The sequence below is a fragment of the Abramis brama genome, assembly GCF_963993115.1.
Source record: "Abramis brama genome assembly, chromosome: 16".
Classification (NCBI taxonomy): domain Eukaryota; kingdom Metazoa; phylum Chordata; class Actinopteri; order Cypriniformes; family Leuciscidae; genus Abramis; species Abramis brama.
Genome location: NC_139978.1, coordinates 1,515,124 through 1,541,923, shown reverse-complemented (window position 1 = coordinate 1,541,923; position 26,800 = coordinate 1,515,124). Strand labels below are relative to the sequence as shown.

Genomic DNA, 26,800 nt, shown 5'->3' with positions numbered 1-26,800 from the left:
AATTAAGTATATGCAGGACCACAATATTGCAGTACCTTCATTTTCTGATTGGGCTTCCCCATGTATTTTAGTTGGAAAGTCGGATGGTACTGTGAGATTTTGTATGGATTTATGCAAAGTTAACACTTTAACAAAACCAGACTGTTTTCCTCTGCCCCGCGTCGAAGACTGTGTGGACCAGGTTGGTTCAGCCAAGTTCGTCAGCAAGTTTGACTTGCTGAAGGGCTATTGGCAAGTGCCTTTAACCATGAGAGCTCAAGAAATTTCATCTTTTGTCACTCCGTCAGGGTTACATTCTTACCAGGTCATGAGTTTTGGCCTGCGAAATGCTCCAGCGACTTTTCAACGCCTCATGAACCGAGTAATTTGTGGTCTTGAGGGTTGTGCCGTCTATTTGGACAACTTGGTAGTTTTTAGTGACAGTTGTGAGTCTCATTTAAAACGCTTGCGTTCGGTGTTGAGACGTCTGTCTGATGCTCGACTTACAGTGAACTTGGCCAAATGCGAGTTTGTGACAGTGACGTATCTCGGGAAGGTGGTGGGGAACGGCGAAGTGCGTCCGATGCAGGCTAAAGTGCAGGCCGTTCAGAACTTTCCTTCCCCAACAACCAAGAAAGAGCTCATGAGGTTTTTAGGGTTGGTCGGATATTATCAGTCTTTTTGTTGAAATTTCTCTACTGAGGTGGCACCGCTTACATACTTGTTAAAGGGAAAGACAAAGTTTATCTGGTCTAACACTTGCAAATTGGCTTTTGAGAATGTGAAATCTTTGCTGTGTTCAGCGCCCGTGCTTATGGCTCCGTGCTTTGACAAACCTTTCACGTTGCACGTCGATGCCAGTAATGTGGGAGCTGGAGCTGTCCTGCAGCAGTCTGATGTGGACGGAGTATACCATCCAGTTAGTTTCTTTACGTGAAAGTTTAACACATACCAATGTAATTATTCTGTTGTTGAGAAGGAAGCACTAGCCCTTATTTGGGCATTGCAGCATTTTGCGGTTTACATTAACTGGAGTGCACCTATTGTGATCTACACGGATCATAATCCATTAACTTTTTTTTAATTCTTTGCAGTGTCTGAATCAGAGGTTGGTTCGGTGGTCCTTGTTCTTGCAATCCTTCTGTCTAGATATTCAACATATTCGAGGATCGGAAAATGTGGTAGCTGATGCGCTGTCACGCGCCCCAGATGGAGTTTAATCTACTGGATTTTACGTGTTATTTCCTTTTCGGTGTCTTTGGGAGCTGTTTTTGGTTCCGAATTTGAGTGTACCATATGACTGAATTTTGTTTTGTTACAGGGATCTTTGTGGGAGTCCCTGTCTTATGGGGAGGGGTGTGACGACCTCTGCTGTTGATTATGGGAATTGCTGTTGGTACCTGAGCCCACTAATCACCTCAATACGCTGATTTCACGCAGCCGCCATTTTGAAATCGAAAGTGAGGCTCCGGTGGGAAAAACCCCGGAAGTAAAGATAAACAACAATGCCTTTGGACTACCAACCTGAAGCTGCTGCCGCGATTTACACTATTGGATGTTAATATCCAATATAGGATATGTGTATATAGTTCATTCCTGCTTCTTTTTTTACTTTCTGAATTATATAAAAAAATATATTTTATTTATAAATGAATTTCACTGTATATAGTCTAAAGTATGAAAGAAATGTATGTACAGTTTTAGAATTGACACAACATCATTAAACACAACAATACGCCATCGCATTCAAGACTCTCCTGTGATTAAAGGCGAAACTTCCGGTTTTCTTCCCACCGGAGCCTCGCTTTCGATTTCAAAATAACGGCTGCGTGAAATCAGCGTATTGCCAGTCAACTGGAAACGCGGCCTCAGACGCGGCTTAAGAGATCACCAATTCACCGGAGAGGAGCACTCTTTGGTTTTGAACTTTGCTTTTGGACTTGGGTTGCGTTGTATTTTGTTACCATTATCATTTGCATTTGCATTTACATTTCTACTTCAACAGTGCATTACATTTCAACCCTGCATCTTGCTTTACACACTGACCTTATGATGACCTTATGATGAATACAGAAACACTGTTATTTTCTTTAATTGTTTTCATTTTATTATTTAGTGTTGCCTTATTTTGTAATTAAATAAACATTACTTTTGAGCCTATAATTTGGTTTGCGTGTGTCCCTTGTTTTTGTTGCTTCCCTTGAGCCAAGGGTCGTAACAAGCACAAAGTCACCTTTATTTATATGGCGTTTTTTACAACACAGATTGTTTCAAAGCATCTTACATTGATAACAGGAAAATAATGCAACCAAGTTTGTTTCAGCATGTTTAAGTGTCCCCAAATAAGCAAGGCAGTGGCAAGGAACCAAAACTCCATCAGTGACAGAATGGAGAAAAGAAACCTTGGCAGAACCCAGGCTCAGTCGCTCAGTTCTCCTCTGGCCGCTCAGCTGTGAGATTTAGACCCGCAGAAAAGAGAGCAAAATTTAAGTGTTTGAAATACACAAAGAAAAATAAAGGTTTTCAAAGATTTACATGCACTGCAAATAATTTTGTAATCAACTTCTTTATTTTTAAACCTGAAGAAGACTTTTTTGCAATCTTTACATTTTTTTAATAACTTAGCAAACACCATCGCACACCTGCAGGTGATATGTGTGTGGGGGAAAAAGACAAAATAAGTAGGTCAAAAAATCTACAAAAAACAAGGAACTTACACACACTATCAGTACTTGCAAATGAGTATCAACATTTTATTAGCAACGTTTCATTCTCACGACCTTCATCAGGCATGATGTTCTGGCCAGCAGGTGTATCGCACAGCCTTTCCAAAGAGGGAATTTAATAAAAACTGTTACAGCTTTTTCCAGTTGCTAACACACTGAGCCCGGATTTCCACCAACTGCGGATCGGCTCCGTGCTCCGACGTCCTTCAATACCCACCAGGTCCTGATTTGTTGCGAACGGCCATGACTGACATCTGAAGTCACGAGGACCCACGAGATATAAGTGCTGAGTTGCTGCGGAGCTCTCCGGCATCCGGCAAAAACAGAAGCTCTGCGTATCTGCGTACGTGAATTTACATTTGATAGCGCGATATAAGTGCTGAATTGCTGGGACGGAGTCGGAACGCAGTCAGTGAAAATACACACATTGACTTTAATGGAAACCTATTGGATCCGCAGCCATTCCGCAGTTGGTGGAAATTGCCCGTAAAATGACATGAACAGCACAATTATTTAAACTGACTCAGAGAGCAAAACCTCTTCTCACGTCTCCAAAGTCTAAACACATTTTCTGCTTTACACACATTTTGCAATTCAAAATGGCACTTTTTAAACACACTGAACACAGTTCTCTGCATAAGACACAACAATCTGACATAAAGTCACATGTCTGCCATTTCAAAACACTGCCATTCAAAATGACACTCCATGAGCTGATTGGCCGATACATGTGTCACCTGACCAAACACCTCAATGGTTAATTGTTAACACTTCAATCTTTTTCAGTTTACTGTTTGTTGTGAGCATATTTGTGTTCAGTCCAGTGTAAATATTTCTGCTGTGCATGAGTTGCACTGACTTGTTTGGTGAAAAAAAAAAAAAAAAATGTTTCAACAGCATGTGTGTGTCTCTGCAAATATTTCTGTGCATGTGAACAATCTGAAGAATTTTCTACAATTTGAACTATTTTAGTATTATGGCAAAGCATACTGAAGATGAGAGTGCTCTTCATTACGCCCAACAGTGTGTAGTTGGTTAGACAAAGATCTGGTAATATGGTATAATAACATTCTGCAGGATATATTGGGTATTTTGCAGTTTGAGTGTGTGGTTTTGTGAATTGTGAAAAGTGTTTTGATAAAACCAGCCTAGTTTGCAAAATTGTGTGTCAGCAATTGGAAAAAAAACATAAGTTTATTTAATTCTGTTCATCACGGGACAACTGAAAGATGATCTGCTCTTCAGCGCCTCCTGGTGTGTGTGAGGAGAGATGACAGTAATAACACACTGATTACTCTCTCGCGCCCCCTGTGGACACAGCGGGAACTACAGGCGACTCACAGGAACTACTCTGAAGCTGCAATTAATATAATGCAAAACAAAGGAATTAAATATTAGCCTAACCAGCATGGTTACTGTCAGAATAATAAAGAAAAACATATTTTTACAGATACATTTTATAATCAGCGATTTGCTGCATAACAACTTAAATATTATATCTTATGACAATCAAAAAATAAATGGAGCAGTGTCTTCCTCAGTCTTACAGAATATGTATGAATTGAAAACAAAATAAAACAGAGTATGAAGAGGAGAAGGTTATCTCACAGATCATAACACTTGAAGGCTTATCAGAAACTGACCTAACAGAACTCGCCTAAATACAAAGCTGAAGGAACAAGAGAGTGTAAACAGAATCAAAACCAAAACGACCTTCTGCTATGAATTGTAATGTCATTAACTTCTGTCTGTGAAACAATTTTTTAAATACAGTGTAAATGTGATCAAACAAATCGAACAGTCGAGTAGAATGCAGAAATGTTATTTATTGTTTTTAAATATTTATATTTTCAGTTGTAATATTCTTTAATATGTTTTTATATAATTCTTAAATGCAAAATGTAAAAATGTTAATAGAGAAATGTCTTTACAAAGAAAGAAAAATTAAAAGGTAAACATACTCAGTTGAAATGTGTATTCTTATGTACACTTACAGGGATAGTTCACCCAAAAGTTAAAACTCTGTCATCATTTACTAACCCTAGAGTTGTTCAAAACCTGTATGAGTTTCTTTCTTCTGCAGAACACAAAAGAAGATATTTTGAAGAATATGGGTAACTAAACAGTTGATGGTCCCCATTGACTTCCATAGTAGGTACAAATATATATATTATACAGATATTATATTATATTATATATTATATAAATCCATACAGATTTGGAACAACATGAGGGTGAGTAAATGAAGACAGGATTTTCATTTTTGGGTGAACTATCCCTTTAAGAATTCTAGAAAAAGTGCCTGGCATGGCACTAAATAAAATTTAAAAGGAGACAAACATTCATATTTTTTTTACATACACAGGATTTAATTTAATTGTCTAGTAAAAAAAAAACAAAAAAAACACTTGAATCCATGTGCACTATGTCTGTGTGATGTTTAAATGTTCACTCTAAACAATGGACCATGAAAATGTGTGAGTATAGCACACACTGTCCAGAGCTGATTTACAGAACCAGCCAATGACAGAGGAATCACCCGATCGAAAATGTTAAATTCCTTAATTCGTCGAATGGCCCGTTCAGTGTGGATTCTCAAACGAGCTATGTTTTGTGTGCGTGCAAGTTCCTCATTGTTGAACTGCCCACTTGGGCCAAGAAAGGGTGGGATAACTCGTGTGGCATGAATTTCATCCAGTATGGTCCGTGAGGCAGACCCCCAAATTTCAGAAATTAGTATCATAAGAGGGCACCAATGTTGCTCTTTTTTATTCAACAGAGGGCAGGGCCGTAGCTAGAGGATTCGGGGCCCCCTGAAAAAAATATTGATGTGGGCCCCCACCACCCTCCACCAATATCATATACTGTACAATAGATGAGCATGGAGGCCCACATATAACAGAAGAAGGTGATGTTGTTGTAAAACCTTTATTTTAAAAGTTAAATGTATATAAAAATTTCAACTAATAAAAAGAAATTGTTAAATAATAATAAAACCCATTTTTAAAAAGTAACAGCAAAATAATGTTTTTTTTTCCCCATCAGTCTGTTATAATTCATAAATCAAAAAGTAAACATTTATTAATTGACAAGAATGCAGTCAAATTTTAAAAAAGTAGTTTATTGTCTTATTTTTTAATTAAGATAATATTATTAAATAAAGATAAAATGTATTCATTCACGTGCCGTGTGTATTCGTGTTTTCTTGATGTAATAAATACATCATCAGCCGGCAGGTCAGGTGCATAATACAATGCGTCATGACTCGTGTCAATTTTTTAACTCTATTTACAATAGTGTAAAAAGATAGGAATTTTGACCACATAATCATTCGGTCGATTGTGGTGCGCACTGATAATGAAGAGTGATAGTACCCGGCAGACTGTAGACGGTAGTTTTCTTATTCCCAGCGAAATAACAATACAACCTGTCTTTAAGAACGTCTTGATCGACTGGGATACAACAGCTCTCCTGGCCTCCCACTCATTCTTTTCATGGCGTTTCTGGTACCCTGATTTATGTTTTCTTTTCCCCGACATTTTGTCAGTCAGTCAGTCTCCTGCTCTTCCACCAAGTTCATCGTTAACTTCAGGCACTGCCGCCTCAACTCTGATTGGTTCTGTTCACGAGCTGGGGCGGGACTTACAATTGTATTGGGTCCATGATGTTTGTCACTGACTGAATAATTAATAAATGCTTTAGATCGGACTAAACCATTTATAGGGAGGTAAGAGAATATTTGGAAAAAATATTTAACCAAATTGCATGTTTTTGTGGTTTTCATTTAAATCTCAGGCATACAACTAATAGAAATATTAGAATTATTCATACAACAGGGGCCTATATAGTATAACTGCAGGATTTTGTGGGGCCCCCTGGGCAGCGGGGGTCCCTATAATTGTCACTACCTTTCACCCCACTAGCGACGGCCCTGCTGATCAAACACACCTGAGCAAGCTAATCAGTGTCTTCAGGATCACTAGAAACTCACAGCTAGGTGTGTTTGATCAGGGTTGGAGCTAAACTGTGCAGGACAGTGGCCCTAGTTTGAGGAACCCTGGAATAGAGAGTCTCCACAACGGATATGAAGACTGTGTGCGAGCCACAAGAGAACACTGATCGCAGCGGCAACGAGCACTTTGATGACTTGATTTAAAAAAAAAAACACATTTCAGCGCTAGATCGCCTCCTATTTAACAAACAAACTAAATTAATGCTCTGTTAGTTAACTGGAGATGTTTTATTTATTTGTATTGGTACATTCGTGCCGCGAGATGTTTAAAAAATGGTGGGGACAATATCGACCTTTGCAAAAAGTGGTGGGGACATGTCCCACCCGCAAATTACACCTATGAGCACTCTCACTCACGTAATATGGATTAAATGTTGGAAACATGATGAAAGCTGTAAGATCCAGATCTACAGGAGTGACGTTTACTGACTATTGACCGGTAAGATCCTCAGAGAGAGAAAACAAGAGAAGAATGGAAAGAGTGTGTGAGTGAAGGTGGTTGTGAATGTGTGTAGATGTGTGTTAGTTACAGGATCAGAGAACGACACCGTTCCTCCGTCATAGTCCAGATTCACTCTCACACGATCAAGAGCCTGATTAACACGAAAACCAGAACCTGAATACAGTCCGTCCTGATCTAACTCCACACTAAAAACTTCATACTCCACACTCCAGACATCAGTGTTGAAGAAAACACGTCCCTTCCTCTGGTTTGATGCTGTAGTTACTCCAAGAGTCCACCATAAACTCTCTTTAACCTCCACATCCCAGCAGTGTGTTCCTGAGTTAAAACCCTCTGAACCCAGAACACAGTAACAACTGTCAAATCTCTCTGGATTATCAGGAACAGGTTTGTTCCCGCTGTCTCTCACACTGGTCAGATCATCAGACACGACGAGATGTGGATTCGCAGTGTTTGGATCCAGAATCACAGGAGCTGATGAGACACAATCAACAGATGCTTTTATTCTGATCTTCATATAATGATCAAGAGTGAAACCAACACAGATTATTATGAATTATGACACTCGTCCTGTTGATCAAACACATTTTCCTCTGATCACTGTCAGTGCTGTTATTAGTTTCACACTCGTTTTTATCATCAGCGTTTAACGGCATCAACTACAAACATTAAATATGAGATTCAGACATTTGTGTCCATCAAGAGAAACTGATACTTTGGGAAAGTTAAATAACAATAAATCAATGAGATCTGTTGAGATTTATGATGTAGATGAAGAACTGTAAGTGTGTGTCTGATCTTCAGCATCTGATCATCTTCATTTTATTGGCTCTTATAGTCTGTGTTTTGTTTTAAATTAGTTTATTATGACTGTCTGTTGGGTTTGACTTAAAAACATGAATCACCTTCAACACTTCCTAGCCACGCCCTAGCAACCATTGTCGAGCACCCTAGCAACCCAAATCCACAGAGGGATATCATCTAATCTGAATGTCATAGAGGAGTTGCAGTTGGTTTATATCATTCATACTGGCAAGCAGCCTTTGAAGTAACATCATTGGCAGCTGTCAAGCCACTCCCTAGCAACTAAACAGAGCACCCTAGCAACTGTTCAGCAAGACCTATATCTCTGCACCAGAACATCGTAGAGACATGGTGGTTGGATCCTTTGACTAATGCTAGCAAACAGGACTTCCATCATGCTTCACATGCTAGCAGAATAGCTACATGCTAATCATAGACAGTATATAAACTGGACACAGCGACCCCATAGGTTTCAAAGGAGAAAAGTGAAGTCAATTAGAAGCTCTCACTTCCTGATGGCTGAGCGTACTGCACAGACTCAAACTGAGCTTGACAACGTAGATGCGAGCTTCTCCTCCTGTCCATACGGTAATCTCTCTACTGTGCGGCAGAGAGTCGCGTGGTTATGACGCAATCGTTAGCCTATTTTTACAAAAACGGCTTCTACGGGGCCATAACGTAAGATCCAAGGTAATGGAGCCTTTTATACATTTTCGTGTTTCTTTAGAAATAAATAATGGACAAATGGAGTCTTTAAACGCCTCAGATGTGAAGTTATTCGCTGTCAAAGTGACGCCAAAATGAATGGGAGTCAATGGAATGCTAACAGCAGGTGGGGGTCCGCTAATCAATGGCGGCACCCAGGGAAGCTTCAATATTTTATGAAACAGTGCCCCCCTGATGTTAATAGCGATTAGCTATGTGTTAAAACTGGTCAACAATGCTAACTAAAACGCAGTAGCAGCATGTTAATCATGTTAGCACCATGTTCACAACATGCAAGAAACATGGTGATTGTGTTAGCATCATGCTAGCAACATGCTAATCTTGTTAACATTTCGTTAAAAGGATGTTTGCAAAATGTTAAACATGTTAGCATCATGCTAAGAACATGCTAATCGTGTTAACAACATGGCAAATGTGTTAGCATCATGCTAAGAACATGCTAATTGTTAACATGCTTTATTGTTATTATTCTGAGACTATTTTTTTTTTATTGTAACCTCCTAATAAACACCAAACTCGTATCTATCTATCTATCTATCTATCTACAGATGGTACTCAACCAGAATAAAACTTTTTCCGCCGCGTTGCAGCCTCTTACCGCTAAGAGGCGCTACAATCACAGACTTTGCAAAGTGTCACCGCGCCGCGGCTCATTGAGAGCGATTGAAAGCTGGTAGCAAATCAATTCAAATGAAACATTGAACGAATTCATAATCACAATACTGAAATTACTGAAATTAAATTGAATAAATTGAATAATGAAAAAAAATCTACATAAAACATTGCAATAGAAAAATATTAGGCCACATCAATGAGGCTTTGTAAGAGCATAAGACATTAATTTAACAGTATTCAGACGATAGCTCTGTGGTCAACGCAACAACATGAGCCTCTCTGAGCTTCAAGCGATCTGAGATTGAATCTCAGTGTAGCCGACAGTGTTTATGTTTTTCCGTTCTTGATGCTTAAATATGTATCTGTTTATTAAAGTCAAGAGTTTTGTTTAATTATCAATTGTACAACATAAATTTGCTACATTCCAGTTGAGCCGCTGCAAAGGCGACACATCTGATGAAGGAAGAGTGTCAGCCGATCGCACCAGAAAATGAAGATGAAGAAGCTCGTCTTTAATCTGCTAAATTATTTTTTTGTGTGAATCATTCACGAGATTGAGATGACTGACAGTAATACCCGGCCATAGCAATGGAAGACATTATTCAAAACAGATCGAACAAATCAGAAAAATACTTTCAATACAGTATTGCTTTCAGTTAAAAAAAATAAACAATGAAAATGTAAAATAAAAATAAAATTAATTTAGTTTGAAAACCCATCGCACATTTCAAGGTATAAATAAAGTGTCGGGACAGTTTATTTATTTAAAACTGGGTTGCATTGATAGAGTTTATTCCCTTTGCGATGCAAAATAAGAAACACAGAATCTTATTCTTGCAACATTTTAAATTTCTATTGTCAAAGAAATTGCAGCTAAGTTAAAAAATTAAAACGGTACAAAACGAAAATAGTTCAAAGCAACATGAATTAAGAACAGGCATTTTTCTTTGCCTCTCTCTCTCTCGCTGGATCTTTTTTTAGTAAGTTTCTTTTGTCTCCCTCACTGCGCACGCCGGGTCTTTCTCGAAATTAAACATTTCAGGGTAAAAACACACCATACAGCTGATAATACTGTATATGTCGCTGTGTGTCATCCACACAAATCACGAAAGAAAAAACTGTAACAAATAGCCTTTGTTGCTTCAAAGACACAGCATGCCTTGCTGAATTCACCTTACAATAAAACGAGGTTGATCGCAAATTAAAGAGCTCTGTATCTGCTATATTGAAATTGTGTGTGGAAAACCTTTAAATACAATCAATAAAACTACAATATTTATAATCTAATAAGATATAGGGCCTACATATGGACTTTTGGAGATTTTGAGATTTATCCTTAAAAGAATTTTGCCTTTGCCAGGCTATCCGACACTCTCCATATGAAAGACGGAACATTAACACCTCTTGTCCTGCACCCCCACGATAAAGCAACTATAGCCTACTGCCTTCTCCAAACCCCCCAACGGGCTATCTTTGCAAAACAAAGAGTTTGCAATTCACACTTAAATCGCTATTCTAGACATTAGCAATAGGCTATTCAAGTGCTGATAATTAAGGAATTAAATAATTTAGGCTATAATATTTCTGTCATAAATGTTTATTACTAAATATTTAATTAGGCCTATTTCAATAATTGAAGAATTAAAACGCTACTTCAGTTTGGGCCAGCTTTTTCCAAGCAAAACTAAATACAATCTTCAAACGCATGTTCATTTGTTGTCACGAACAAAATGTTCAACTCAATATTTAAATTCCACAGGGATCTTTGAATCCTTACAACCAGGGTGCGATTTGTGAATAAAGTTTTTTTATTTTTGTATTCAAATAAATCTCGAACCACAGTGCTTCGTGCTGCAGTTAAACTAAATAGCCTAACATTTATAGAATAATTATGAACTTAAATGAAACAATATTGCAACATTGACAAATACATTTATTCTATCTGTTTTTACAATTTATCTCAGGGCGATTTAGCCTACATTTAATTAGAGCGAGATTTTCACCCTTTCCTCGTCCTTTCCTTATTGGGAAGCGCTCACATGATAGCTAAACATGTTTGAGTAGATCCTCTGTACCTCTCGGTTTCATATGGATTACATAATCAGGCTTTAGACATAGCCGATTAATTTCGTATCGTGACTGAGCTGAGGCAAGTGGCTTTCGGTTCATTTTTGTGACGCGCAGTTCCCGGAGACAGAGACGACAGACAAACTTTTGTCGTTAGCCTAATATGAATAAAAGTTTACAGTTTTGAACTATGTAACCTACTCTACTCTTATCTGTATGACCGAAAAACTACAGAGTAGCCTATTAAGTTATTTTAGCTGTTAAGAGATAAATAAATCCAAATGAACGCGCCGCCGCGTTTGTCGAACACTAATTCACCATGCCAGAATAAAACCCGAATTTAGAGCAATGCATAGCGCCACTCGTCATGGTGTGCCAAAACACTTAATTATAAACTTTTTTATAATTATAAATATTTCATTCAAAACAATCTCAAACCGCTTTGTGACATTTTGAAAAGCCGTGCATGCATTACTGCCACTGGAACCATGAACGTAACAGAATACTGGTTCTGATTTTATTGTTGTCGTTTAAACGTGCCTGTTGCATATCTTTATTTTATATATTTTATATGGTCTATTGAATTAGCATTGATATATATATATATATATATATATATATATATATATATATATTTTTTTTTTTTTTTTACAGAACCGCTTTTGAAATTACGATTAGAATTATTATAGGCTATAGAAGTAAAGTCATTGTATAATATTTGTTCCTTGGTGTAAAATGGAAATGCATGGTAATTTTATTTTATAAATATAAGCAAAAAACTATGGTGTAACAGAGTTTTAGAACTAGACTGTAGTATCCTGGAGTAACTACTAGGTGTCATCTGTATATCTAGGTTGTTGGGTTCTATCTTGGTAAAAAGTGGGTTGAAGAAGATGTGCCATGTGGAAGGCATAGAGTGTTTGATGTCTGTTGCTGTAACTGCTGCAAACAGAAAGTAAAGTATTAACTTCAACTCAATTCAAGTGGTGGTGATTTATATGGACGATATCACATTTTTGGCGACGAGGATGAAGCGGAAAGCCTGTGTTGACAACAGATTGAAATTGTGAAAAGGAGTGCTGATAACTGTTTGTGGGGGAAACAGAAGATTCTAAAGGATAAAGAGAAGAAGATTAACCATGGCTACAGGAACTATTGGCTCACTAGCAGCATTTGATGCAAAAGCTCAAACATGGGAAGAGTATTCGGAAATAGTGGAGCAATTTTTCGTGGCTAATGGAATCGAAGATGAGGGTAAGCAAAGAGCTATTCTCATAAGTGTTGTGGGACCACAAACTTACAGTGTGATGCGAAATCTTAGCCCTACAAAACCAAGTGAAAAGACTTATCAGCAACTGATAACAATGTTAAAAAATCATTTCAATCCCAAGCCAAGTGAGATTGTACAGAGATTTAAATTTGATTCAAGAACGAAGAAGCCGACAGAGACTGTGACAGAGTATGTAGCTGAGTTGCATTGCTTAGCACAAGATTGTAATTACGGAGCAACTTTAGACCAAATGCTGAGGGATCGTCTTGTTTGTGGCATAGATGATGATCGGATTCAGAGACGGTTGCTTTCAGAAGCAAATCTGACATTTGAGACTGCTTTTAAAATTGCAGTAGCCACTGAAGCCGCAAGCAAAAATGTGCTCGATTTACAAAATAAATCCGGTGTACAGGCATGTAACAGCATCATGTTTAAAGAGAGGAAACCGGATCACTGGAAAAGAGGAGAATCTGGTGAACAAAAAGAAATCAGAGAATGTCACAGATGCTGTGGGAAAAACCACAAAGCCAACGAATGTAGATTTAAGAAGGATAAATGTTATGTGTGCGGGAAAATCGGACATATCGCCAGAGCCTGTCGCAACAAAAGCCAACAGAGTGGACACGCAACAACTGGAAAAGGGGGAAAAGAAGGGCGTCCGTATCGAGCATTCAATGTAAGTGAAAATAATGAGAGTGATGAATCTGAAGAAACATTCACTTTGGCATGTGTAAAAACTGATGCATTGAAGAAAGTGAAACCCCTCACTGTTGAGTTGCATGTTAATGGCAGACTTGTAAACTTTGAGATTGATGAGTGTCAGTCTTATGAATGAGGGAATGTACAAGGACACCTGGAAAGATTCAGAAGCTCCCAAACTGAGACTTACAAAAATCAAGTTGAGAACTTATACAGGAAAGCCAGTTGAGATAGTGGGTGTGGCTGATGTACAAGTAAAATACCAGCAGCAGGAAAAGAAAATGCCACTTGTCATAGTGAAAGGAACAGGACCATGCTTACTAGGCAGCATTGAAGCCTGGCTTGAAGAAATTCAACTACAATGGAGTAAGATAAAGCTGATACAGTCGGAGGTGATGACATTGCAACAGGTGCTATCCAAGCAATAGGAAATATTCAAAGAGGAGCTTGGGACATTAAGGGGTACTACTGCTACTCTTCACGTGCCGACTGATGCCACACCACGGTTTTTCAGACCTAGATCTGTGCCCTATGCCCTGAAAATAAAGGTGGAGGAAGAGATTAATCGACTGCTACAGGACAAGATCATATCACCTGTTAAGTATTCAGAGTGGGCAGCTCCTGTTGTTCCTATTTTGAAACCAGATGGCAGTATAAGATTATGCGGTGACTACAAACTCACAGTCAATAGAGTGTCAACATTGGAACAGTATCCAATACCTAGGGTGGAAGATCTTTTTGCTCTATTAGATGGAGGAAAGCAGTTCACAAAATTGGACATGAGTCACGCATACCAACAAATCATCATGGATGAAAGCTCCAAGAAATACTTGACAGTGAATACACAAAAAGGGTTATTCACATATAATCGTCTACCCTTCGTAGTGGCTTCAGCTCCTGCTATCTTCCAGAGAACAATGGAGGGATTGTTGCAAGGTATTCCTGGAGTAGTTGTTTATCTGGATGATATATTGGTGACTGGCGTAAACCAAGAAAGTCACTTGAAGACACTGGATGAAGTGCTGTCGAGACTGAAAGAAGCTGGTTTGCGACTGAAACGAGTAAAATGCGTGTTCCTGGCAGATGAGGTTGAATATTTAGGCCACAGAGTAGATGCACAGGGTCTACATCCTCTGGGAATTAAAGTGAAAGCCATTGAAGAAGCACCAGAATCAAGGAATGTCACAGAGCTTAAAGCATACCTGGGCCTGCTTAACTATTATAACAAGTTCCTTCCAAATCTGGCAACGCTGCTGGCCCCCCTACATCTGCTGCTGAGAAAAGATGTTCAGTGGATGTGGAAAAAGCCACAGCAAGAAGCTTTTATAAAATCTAAAGCGCTACTAAAATCAGCAGAGGTGCTAGCGCATTATTCATCAGATTCAGAACTGATTTTGGCTTGTGACGCCTCACCCTACGGGGTTGGTGCAGTGCTCTCGCAGCGTATAAAAGGAGAGAGGGTGGAGAAACCTCTTGGGTTCATGTCTAGGACATTAACGCCTGCGGAGAAACATTATTCACAACTGGACAAAGAAGGCTTGGCTGTGATTTTTGGCATCCATAGATTTCACAAGTATTTGTATGGTCGTGCATTTACAATTTGCACTGATCATAAGCCTTTGATCCATTTGTTTAATGAAACAAAAGCAGTTCCTCAAATGGGATCACCCAGAGTGCAAAGGTGGGCTGTGATGTTACAAGCATATCAGTACAACATTGTTTACAAGCCAGGAAAGTACCACCAAAATGCTGATGCGCTGAGTAGACTTCCAGTGCCAGGTGAGGGAGAACCTGATGACACTAATGATCAAGTGCTGATGATGGATTTAATGGACGATTCGCCTGTAAGTGCAGCACAAATTCGGAAGTGGACATCACACGACATAACACTCTCCATGGTACATGAGTACATCTTAAAGGGTTAGCCTGAGAAAGTAGAGCCACATGTGTTACCGTACCATCACAGGAGAGATGCTCTCAGTGTCAAAGATGGATGTGTGACTTGGGGAGCGAGAATCGTCATACCATCGCAAGGTCGAGCGGCTGTATTGAAACCGTTACATCAGACTCATTCCGGCATGTCCAGAATGAAAGGATTGGCCCGATCATACATGTGGTGGCCTGGTATGGATCAGGATGTAGAGAGAGTGGTTCAGAAATGTGAGGTGTGTCAAAGTTTCAGAAAGGCACCTGCTCAAGCTCCTTTGCACCCGTGGGAGTGGCCAGGCTCACCCTGGGAAAGACTTCTTGTAGACTACGCAGGGCCCTTCTTGGGAAGAATGTTCCTAATTCTAGTAGATTCTCATTCCAAGTGGATGGAAGTTTATCCTGTCACGCAGGCCACTTCCCAAATTACAATTGAGAAACTGAGAATGTGTTTCAGTACACATGGATTACCTAAAATGTTAGTGTCAGACAACGGAACATGTTTTACCGGTAATGAGTTTGAAACTTTCATGGAGAGAAATGGTATTCAACATGTAACCTCAGCTCCTTATCATCCTTCTTCAAACGGCCTAGCTGAACGTGCTGTTCAAACTTTCAAGGAGGGGATGAAAAAGATGAAAGATGACACCTAGTGGTTACTCCAGGATACTACATAGACAAATCTCTCTGCATCAATAATAGGCTATAAAATGCATTAATAGGCTAATATAAAAATTTCAGGAGTCCAAGTTGGTTCGGGATTTGAACCCGTGTCATCTAAATGATCGAAACGTAAGTTCTACCACTCGGCCATGACTTTACTCTTTGTGCAATGCCCAAACGTTCCAATCTGTGTTCGCTCACACGAGCGAGAAGCGCTCTTCATTCAAATGAACGCGCCGCCGTGTTCATTTTGAAAAGCCGTGCATGCATTACTGCCACCATGAACGTAACAGAATACTGGTTCTGATTTTATTGTTTGTCGTTTAAACGTGCCTGTTGCTTTATTTTATATATTTTATATGGTCTATTGAATTAGCATTGACATATATATGTGTATATATATATATATATATATATATATATATATACACATATATATATATATATATGTATATATATATATATATATATATATATATATATATATATATAGTAAAGTCATTGTATAATATTTGTTCCTTAGTGTAAAATGGAAATCCATGGTAATTTTATTTTATAAATATAAGCAAAAAACTATGGTGTAACAGAGTTTTAGAACTAGACAAATCTCTCTACATCAATTGTAGGCTATAAAATGCATTAATAGGCTAATATAAAAATTTCAGTAGTACAAGTTGGTTCGGGAATTGAACCCGTGTCATCTAAATGCTCACAAAGTAAGTTCTACCACTCGGCTATGAATTTACTCATTGAGAAATGCCCAAACGTTCTAATGTGTGTTCGCTTCGCTCACACGAGCGAGAAGCACTCTTCATTCATCTCATTCCTCAATAGAATAGTACAAATAATCAGCTTCATTGCACATAATTTACTTTTGTTTGTTATTTTTGGTATTAAATTTGTTTTTGTGTTTTTTGTGTGTGTGTGTGTTTTTATCGCACTGCTCCCCGGGGAATAGGCTTGTTGCCCACCGACATCTAGGCCTACAATATGAAATACAGGTTATATTGTTATCGTCTCTATTTTTAACTTGTTATTCTATTTTTCTGGCCTTATAAAATGTTCTATTCTGTTTACCATAGTTGTAGTATTTCATCCTTACAGTTAATTGACATTAACCCCACTTATGGCAATTGAAAAAAATTGCTGCTTTTTTGCACAATATCCCTTTGCGCCACCTGGCGGTCATTTCGCAAATGACTTTGAAATGCAACTGGTTTATTTTTGCCGCGGTAGTTTTGCCACGGCGGCTGGCGCGGCAGTAATAGGCATTCTGGTTGATTACCATCTGTATCTATCTATCTATCTATCTATCTATCTATCTATCTATCTATCTATCTATCTATCTATCTATCTCTGTCATGAAGAGCCTCTAACTCTCCACCCATCCATCATGTCCAGCTCAGATCTCCTGCTGTCAGACTCACTGTTTTGGACGATGTCCTGCATCTTCTTCCAGACTCTGAACGGCAGGTTGCCCAAGTATCGTGGAACATGAATCAAAGCTCCAGAAGCCATCTGTGGATCCGGCTGTGAGCTCTGGACTCTGGAAGAACATTCAGGAGTCAGAACTGCAGTGGCTTTGGATCAGAACCAGAGAGACCAGAGACAGGAGCAGATCACTCACCTTTCCATTGAGCCTGGAAACTCCTGCAGAACAAACACACCATTTATCATCAAGAACTCAATCAATCATCAATCAATCAACCAATGATCTGAAATCAGACCTTCAGAAAGCAGACATCATTGGCTTTCATCATCTCCTCCATGTCTTTGATTGGTTGTGAAAGAGCTGAGATGTGTGTGTTCATCTCCTCCAGCTTCTCCTTCATCCTCTGCTTCTTCTGCTCCTCTTCCTCCCTCAGTGCAGTGACTGTAGCTTCTTCTTCATCTCTGAGAAACTGATGAAGCTTCTCAAACTGCTGTTTAATCTGACGCTCTGTGTGCTCAGCTTGAGACTGAAATCAAAGCACATTCACTTCAATAATCTCAATCGACACACATCATTAATATCCAAGATAAACTCAGATACCCGACATAAAACATATCCAGAAGCAGATTGCTGATAGTCATTTACAGAAATAATAAACTGGAATCTATTATATCAAATCATAACTGTATATAGTGATCCAACAGCTGTAATGAAAATGAGACTCATTTCTGTTTCCTCACCTTGATGTGCTGAACTGTTTTCTCAAACTCTGCTTTCATTTTTTCATTGCGTTTAAGTTTCTTCTGTAAGGACTCCAGTGCTGTATTGAGCTCCTCCTAGAATTGAAAACAAAACAAAACATAAAACACTAATTACAGTGAAGAGAAGACAATATGGTGATATGATCATATACAGTAATGCAGTGAAAAAGTATTTGGCCCCATCCTGATTTTTTGTGTACATCTCACACTAAATTGATTCAGAAATGAAAACCTACCATAAAACAAAGTAAACACAAAGTAAATTTTGTGAATGACAATGTTATTTATTGAAACAAAAAAAAAGTTATCCAATACCAACTGGGCCTGCGTGAATTTGCCCCACGTAGTTACTAATTCCTCAAATCTATGAAACTGCATTTATAATGTAGTTCAGCTGAACTAAACACAACCAGTCCTGATCACTGCAGCCCTGTTCAATCAAATCAACACTGAATACTGAAGCCTGATTGGTTCATGTCTGTGAATTGTGCTTCAACAGCTAAAGCTGACTCGCTTCTTCTCCACTGGGCTATCCGGCAACTCTTCTAGAGAAAATTTCACTATGAAAAAAGGGCAAATTTGAGCAACATTTGTTGCAAAATGCCGTGCCACGAGTGTTGCTCCTGCAGGGCTCCCTTCTTCCCTCATCTGGAGTGAGTGCCATGGTTTCATTTTGTGGCTTCGAGGAGGAATTTGATGACACTATGTCTCTGAAGCGGAGGACTGAGCAAACTCTGCTGATGACTCCCCCCACAGGCTTCGGAAGCTATTACCGGCGTGTCAGATTGGTTTTTAGAAATAATCAAACAGAATTACTTGCTCCAGTTCTCTCACAGACTCTCCTAACACTTTAGTCTTGGACATCAATGCTCACGTCCTCCGAGGCCCATCCTTGGTTTGAGATGTCTGAACCACGCTCTGATAAGACAGCCGTTCAGAAAGCTAACTTTGGAACATATCCTCTCACAGATCTGATTGGTTTTTATCAGTGGATCTGAAGGATGCATACTTTCATAGCCAGATAGCCACTCATCAAAGTTCTTGAGATTCACGTTCGAAGGGGTGGCTTACCACCTTACAGTCCTACCATTCAGATTGTCTCTTACTCCGCGTGGTAAGAGACAGAGGGGAGTTCATATCCTGAATTACCTCAATGATTTGCTGCTTTTAGCCCAATCGAAGGAGCAACTATGCACACACAGATATTTGCTCCTCAGCCACTTGTAAAGTCTGGGGTTCAGGATCAATCTAAGCAAAAGCTCACTGTCCCCACCCAACGCATCTCGTTCCCGGAGGTCGTCTTCAACATGGCCCAAATGCGGGCCTGGATTTACCCGGAGCGCTCTCTGAAAATTCAGATGCTAGTGATGTCATTCAGAATTGAGGACGACCAGAAGCTACTGGGTCTCATGGCAGCAGCCTCCTCAGTATTCCCCTTGGGCCTGTTACATACGCAGCCACTACAACACTGGTTGAAGGAGTGTGGATCGAGGGTCGTCTCATTCTCAGGGTGACCCACGGCTGTATCAAAGCCCTGGTCCCCTGGAAATCGCCCCATCTGTTTCAGTTGGGGTAGAACTGGGCTCGGTTTGTAGTCGTGGGCCCTATGCAACGGCAGACCAGCCGGAGGCCAGGAGCCTGAACCCGCCTCTCCCCAAAACGGATCCATCCTGGGACCTGTCCACAGTCCTGAGGAACTTCAAAGCCCTTCGTTTGAGCCGCTCACAACAGCCGACCTTCGGCCTCTCTCTTCTGCTGGCTCTGGCATCGGTCAAGCGAGTTGGTGATCTGCAGGCTCTTTCAGTGGACGCATTCTGCCTCGAGTTTGGGCCTAATGACAGTAAAGTCCTCCTTAGACCAAGACAAGGCTATGTGCCTAAAAGTCCGTTCACACCAAGGACGAAAACTATAAACATAACGATAAAGATATAGTTCTGAAAATCGTTCTCAATAAAGAATAGCAGAGTTCACACCACAGCTATAATTATAATGGCACAGAGAAATGATATCGCTGAAATCACTTTCAGAACGATTTTATACAGCTGATGAACGATAAAAACATTGACAGCCAATCAGAATCCATCCTGCTGTAATGAACTCGAGCATTTAAAGCATCAGACAAGCACGTGCGTAGAATAAACAGAACAACATTGCGGACGCTTACATAGTTATCTTTGCAGTTATCGTTCTTAGTGTGAATGGGCCTTTACCCCCTGGGGTCGGCTTTTTCTTATCAGTGCAAAAGAGACTCAAATAACTTTGTTGATTTTTGTCATACAGGCAAGTGTTATACATAATTCAAAACTGTTAAATGTCTTCTTTTATTTGTGTACACTAATAATAAAAACAAAATGTTGTGTTTTTCATAAAGTAAAGAAAATAAACATGATGCGCGTTCTCCCGTCTCTCTCAATGTGAAGATCATTCTGAAATGCAACAGAAAATGATCTGTAACTCAGTGAATTCTTGTCGCCGTGACATGAAACCTATGTCTTTACAAAGCTTGAAGTCTCCATTTTTAAATTATGTAAATCATATCAAAAACAAATGTTCTATGTTTAAGTAATCCGTATGAAAGCAATGGCATGTACAGTTTCTCCAGTCCAAGCTAATTAACTCTAATGTGCCCACGCGCGCACGAGTGATTGACATGCAAATAGTCCACGTGAAGGAATGTAGACCTTTCAACGCCGTCATCACCTCAAAACAAAGCATCAGAGACTACAGTAACGCACTTCTCTGCTTTTCGTCAAGACTGTGTTTGTGCTGTGCTGTTTACCTTGGATTTACCTCAGAAGAATTAGAAGAACGCGATTTGAAGATTTTTTAAGGTAAGACATTTCCACTCCTAATAGTAAGCATGTTATTGTTGTATAAACTTTACATTGTAGCTACTAGTTAAACTGGTGCCAGACTAAAATGTACATTATGAAATGAGATTGGAGTAAAAACATGAAGCCTATGTCGTACATCAGGGATGGGCAACTTCGGTCCTGGAGGGCCACTGTCCTACAGAGTTTAGCTCCAACCCTGAAAAAATCACCTGCCTGTAATTTTCTAGTAATCCTGAGGACCTTGATTAGCTTGTTCAGGTGTGTTTGATTAGGGTTGAAGCTAAACTCTGTAGGACAGTGGCCCTCCAGGACCGAAGTTGCCCATCCCTGTCGTACATGTATATGTAGGCTATCTCAGAAACATGTTGAAATGTGAACTAAAGGCAACATTTCAATGCTAAATGTATATACATGTACGTCACGAGGATGTTTTTCGATAATAAAACACAGCATGATAAAAGTAGGCAAGTATGAGAGTTTACTCTAATATGGTGATTATAATGTTTAGACCCGTGTTTACTGTTAAATACTTTGTTTGTGGATATCTGCTCAAACGTAGATGGTAACAATAATGTTTCATAGTTTGGAGCGGCTCGATCACACAAGTAAATGTTCTCCGCACGTGCTGAGTTTGAGTCAGTCGCGCTGTGCATTAGGCTTCATGTTTTTACTCCAATCTCATTTCATAACGGCAAAACGAATGGAAACATTTGAAGTAACATAATAATCAATATATTTTTCTCTAGTGTTGTGTTACTGATATGTTCATTTTTAACGATGTATAGGCCGCCTGCAATAGGCTATTGTTAATATTATTTTATGCAGCACTGCACGTATATGCCTACAAGGCACAACAAACCTGGTGTTCATTATTTATATATGTGTGTGTGTGTGTGTGTGTATTTTGTACATTTTAAATCACAATTTTAACCAGACAAATCTAAAATGTTTTCCCAAAATCGTGCAGCCCTATAGTTTCTCTTGATATCAGCATGTTCACAGGTGTTTTTTTTTTGTTTTTTTTATACAGGGACTAGATGCCACTGATGAGTCCTGCTGACTTCAACATTCACATGAGTACATGTCAAGTCAAGTCAAGTCAAGTTTATTTATATAGCGCTTTTCACAATACAGATTTTATCAAAGCAGCGTCACAGTATTAAATTAAAATAATACATCAATGTTTGTTTCTAGTGGAAAACGTCCACGTTTGGTAATGCTGATCAATAGTATTGTTGATTGATTAATTAATTAAATATCCCCAAATATCCCCAACTGAGCAAGCCAAAGGCAACAGTGGCAAGGAACTGAAAAAACTCCATCAGGTGACCTAATGGAGAAAAAAAAAAAAACCTTGGGAGAACCCAGGCTCAGTCGGGGGCCAGTTCTCCTCTGGCGTTTATGAACTAGAGGTCGGATTTAACTGTAAGATTAAAAGTATTATATTGAATGCCTGGCTGAAGAGATGCGTCTTTAATCTAGTTTTAAACTGGGAGAGCGGGTCTGAGCAACGAACAGTATCAGGAAGACTATTCCAGAGTTTTGGAGCTAAATGTGAAAATGCTCTCCCTCCTTTGGTGGACCTGGATATCCTAGGTATGACCAAAAGCCTTGAATTTAGTGATCTTAAAGAGCGCAATGGATTATAGGATGATAGAAGATCGGTTAAATAGACTGGAGCTAAGCCGTTTAGGGCTTTATAAGTCAGTAGCAATACCTTGTAATTAATACGGAACTTTATAGGTAACCAATGCAGTGATGATAAAATTGGTGTTATATGATCATATTTTCTTGATCTAGTAAGAACTCTAGCAGCGGCATTTTGGACTAACTGTAGCTTGTTTATTGAGGATGCAGGACAACCGGCTAATAAAGCATTACAGTAATCTAGTCTCGAGGTCATGAATGCATGAACTAACTTTTCTGCATCAGAAACTGATAGCATGTTACGTAGCTTAGCAATGTTTCTAAGGTGGAAAAAGGCTGTTCTTGCAACATATGAAATATGATTTTCAAAAGACAGGTTGCAGTCTAGTATAACACCCAGGTCTTTTACTGTAGAGGATAAAGTAACAGGACATCCTACTATGTTAAAGTTGTAGTGTGAGAGGTTTTGTGGGCGGTTTTTTGAACCGATGATTAGTACCTCTGTCTTGTCTGGATTTAATAAAAGAAAATTGCGCGTCATCCAATCTTTTATATCTTCACACACTTATAATATTTCCAAGTGGCAGCATATATATTGAGAATAACAGAGGGCCTAACACAGATCCCTGCGGCACTCCATAGTTTACTGGAGTTATGATCGATTTTTCTCCATTTAAATAAACAAAATGGTAGCGGTCAGATAAGTATGATCTGAACCAGCTTAATGCTTGTCCTTGAACACCAGCATGGGCGCCGTATATGGGGGAAAAGTTAGGACAATTCCAAGGGCCCCTGACCGACAGGGGCCCCAACAAATAAGTAAAAACTAATTAAAAAAATTGTATTATATTATACACTATATAAACCATCATCATTGAGTATATTTCAAATAATAATAACATGAATGATGTCTTTGATTTTACTTATTTTGGCAATACAAGTTTAATATCCCCATTGACCAAAAAGTACACATTCATATTGACCGACCACCCCCCTGTATCTGCATGAAATGGTTTGGTCCTGCGTTAGCATGCGCGGTGTTTAAACCATGGTTTAAACTTGCAGACAGTCAGTCGATAAGCCAGAAACACACAGAGACCGCAATGTTGCATAGTAAAATAAAATCTGGTTTTCAACAAAGGAAAGAGAGAAAAGAGAGAGGAAAGACAAAAGAAAGGGTGTCAATCTGTAACCCAGTTTTTTCCCAAGAAAGGTGGGTAACGTTAGCCTTTAGTCTGTAAGTGGTATTAACCTGTTGTCCATAGTGAAATAAGCTAACGTTAGCTAGCTGCAGGCTAGTGTTAGCCTACATTTCATCAACATTTAATCAGTGCAGGGAAACGTTTAGCAAGATATTCATATTAAATCATTGTCCATGCCCATTTTAGCAGACTAAACAACAGACGAGTCAGCAGCTGCCCCAGTCTCTCCATAACTACCCCTCCCTGTCCCAGTGAAGAAGGTGAGCAACACTGTGTTAATGACTTAGCATCATTCCAGGGAGTCTGAGTGGGGTTCCCTGACTGTCTCTCTTGCTCTTTTTACCATAACAAAAAAAGAAAAAGAAATATTTATTAATGACAGAAATCAAACACAAATTATTTTCTCACATAATGACCATCATGGCAAATAAAATAAAAATAAAAAAACAACCTCCTGTCTGTACTGGATGCAGTTAGAACCAATGAGTAGCTTACCTCAACCTGCATGTAAGTTCCAGACAATATTAAAATAATCCAGTGTGATGTGTTCATTTAGACTGAATTTTGGCCGTTAAATGACATCTATAGATACAGATTTTATTATTCCCATCATTCCAAACCTCAAACCCTATTGATTTAGTGATCACTTGATCTGTTTTGTAGCACTATAATAACCCTGGATGTGGAAATTCCGTTTTACACGTCAACTTTATTTTGTTGTTGGCATATATGTGCAGTTATGTTAAAAAATCTGCTGTTTTCATTGTTTTGAGATGATGATGTTAATTTATTTTAATTAAAAAGTTAATATATAATATATATATATATATATATATATATATATATATATATATATATATATATATTTAGTTTTTCTTTTTGTTTAAGTCTGTCATTAATTTTACAATAAAAATACATTGAGAATGTGTAAAGGATTGCCTTAAGGACATTTTTATTGTGGCTTTTAATCTTGCATCAAATAGTGAACTGCAGACTTGCATTTACAAATCACAGCATTAAATATTGTGCTAGTACTAGTATTGAACTACAAGCAAGACAGTTGCAACCTGCAAACTGCTTTTGATTAGAGTTATGTAAAGCTTTTGATGGGACAGTTAGGTCCTAGAGATGTGGTGACAACAGCTGCGCAGAGGGGGCCCAATTAGATTTTTTTGTCATGGGGCCCAAAATTCCTGGTGGCGCCCCTGAACACCAGTATAATTTTGTAGTCGATCTAAGAGTATTGTGTGATCTATAGTATCGAACGCAGCACTAAGATCAAGTAAAACTAGTATTGAGATGCAGCCTTGGTCAGAAGCTAAGAGTAAATCATTTGTGATTATAACGAGCGCAGTTTCAGTGCTATGATACGGTCTGAATCCAGACTGAAACTTTTCATAGATGTCATTTTCTTGCAAGAAAGAGCCCAGTTGGGCGGACACAACTTTTTCTAGTATTTTAGACATAAAAGGAAGATTTGAAATGGGTCTATAATTTGCTAGATTATGTGGGTCTAATTGTGGTAAAAATGAGAGGTTTTATAACTGCCAGTTTAAATGTTCTTGGAACATGACCTAAAGATAAAGATGAGTTAATAATATTGAGGAGAGGCTCTTCCACTATAGGTAACACTTCTTTCAGTAGTTTAGTGGGTATAGGATCTAATAAACATGTTGTTGTTTTAGATGAAGTGATAAGCAGGGATGGACTGGGGCTAAAAAACAGCCCTGGACTTTCTCCCAAATAGGCCCATTATCCGGCCATTCGCCTCTAGCCGTGCGCGACAGACACTATAGTCAGGATGTCCTGATACTATGCCACATACTGTAGCCTATCAGACAAGCAAGTAACATCTCAAAACCAATGATGATAATTGGGGTTGTGTTTACTAATGAAGCCTCAGCCTTCAAATAAAAACAAAAAAAATGTACAATGCCATTACATCTGCATTGAAAATAAAATACAATCAATGAAATATCACTGGCTACAGAAACCCCAAATTACAAAAACTTGTAAATATAAAACATATAGTTACTATATACCAGGGGTCTCCAACCTTTTTGTGTGCGAGGGCTACCTCAAGGGATAAAATAATCTAGAAGGGCTACTTGTTTGTTATAATCAAAAATATTTATTATACATATAACATGGTGGTGCTTTTTTACTTTACCTTTACCTTTACTTTTAACTTTAACTTTTTTTTTAATTTTCACCATCATATGGGAAATAATAAAATATCTTGATATTCTGGTTCAGACTTAGAAGCATTTTAAAAAAAATCAACAATTCCTGAAAAATTAAGAAAATAAATATTGATTTTTTTTTTTTTTATTCTCTATAAACTTATTGTAAGTGTTATCAAAAACAGTAGCACAAATATTTAGTATTAATATAAATGCAAAATAAATAATCTTCTAAACAAAAACATTTAATAGCTTAATTTATACATGACTAGGCCTATATATAAAAGCATTTTTATTATGAATATATACAGGCACATTTCTGCCCAAAAAAATTTTGTTTATTAAATTTAATTTATAAGTTGTGGAGTGAAATGTTTTCTAACTGGTTTGTTCTTGGAACAATGTTTCGCCTGTTTTTTGCGTCAATATGTTATCAGCGCTGTTTTATCCTGCTTTTAACTAACTTAAATCGCATAGTCATCTGTGGGTTTATAATAGAGATAGAGAATTCTGCGCTGAATTGAAATGCTTCTCAGTGGATCGCGCATCTCTATGTAATAATGTTCGCGTGATCGAGATCAGCCCGCACAGCTGCTTGCTTTGGCCGTGCACAGATCAAACAAGTTTCGTTCCGCTTTTTGAGCGTTTGCCATTTGATGTTTCTCATACGCAACGCAAATGACAGCATATAATCAAAGAGAGTTGGGTAATTCAGTGGCAACAATGTTTAGTTGCACCGGCACGAATAAAGGTCGCAAAATGATACCATTTATTCGAAGTCTGGAGCCCCG

At 38.6% G+C, this 26,800-nt stretch overlaps 1 protein-coding gene across 1 annotated transcript in view; it reads right to left on the bottom strand.

Annotated features, from left to right (window-relative positions):
- Positions 1–2,614: 2,614 nt before the first annotated feature.
- LOC311066066 (zinc-binding protein A33-like) overlaps positions 2,615–26,800 on the bottom strand; it is a 37,831-nt gene continuing 13,645 nt past the window's right edge. Inside the window, exons 2-6 of the mRNA XM_084087039.1 lie at positions 18,123–18,218; positions 17,678–17,908; positions 17,578–17,600; positions 17,378–17,496; positions 2,615–7,654 (exon numbers count right to left, since the gene is read on the bottom strand). Of these exons, the coding sequence (XP_083943165.1) occupies positions 7,140–7,654; positions 17,378–17,496; positions 17,578–17,600; positions 17,678–17,908; positions 18,123–18,218 (984 nt within the window). The 3' untranslated portion in view covers positions 2,615–7,139. The remainder of the gene's footprint in view (positions 7,655–17,377; positions 17,497–17,577; positions 17,601–17,677; positions 17,909–18,122; positions 18,219–26,800) is intronic.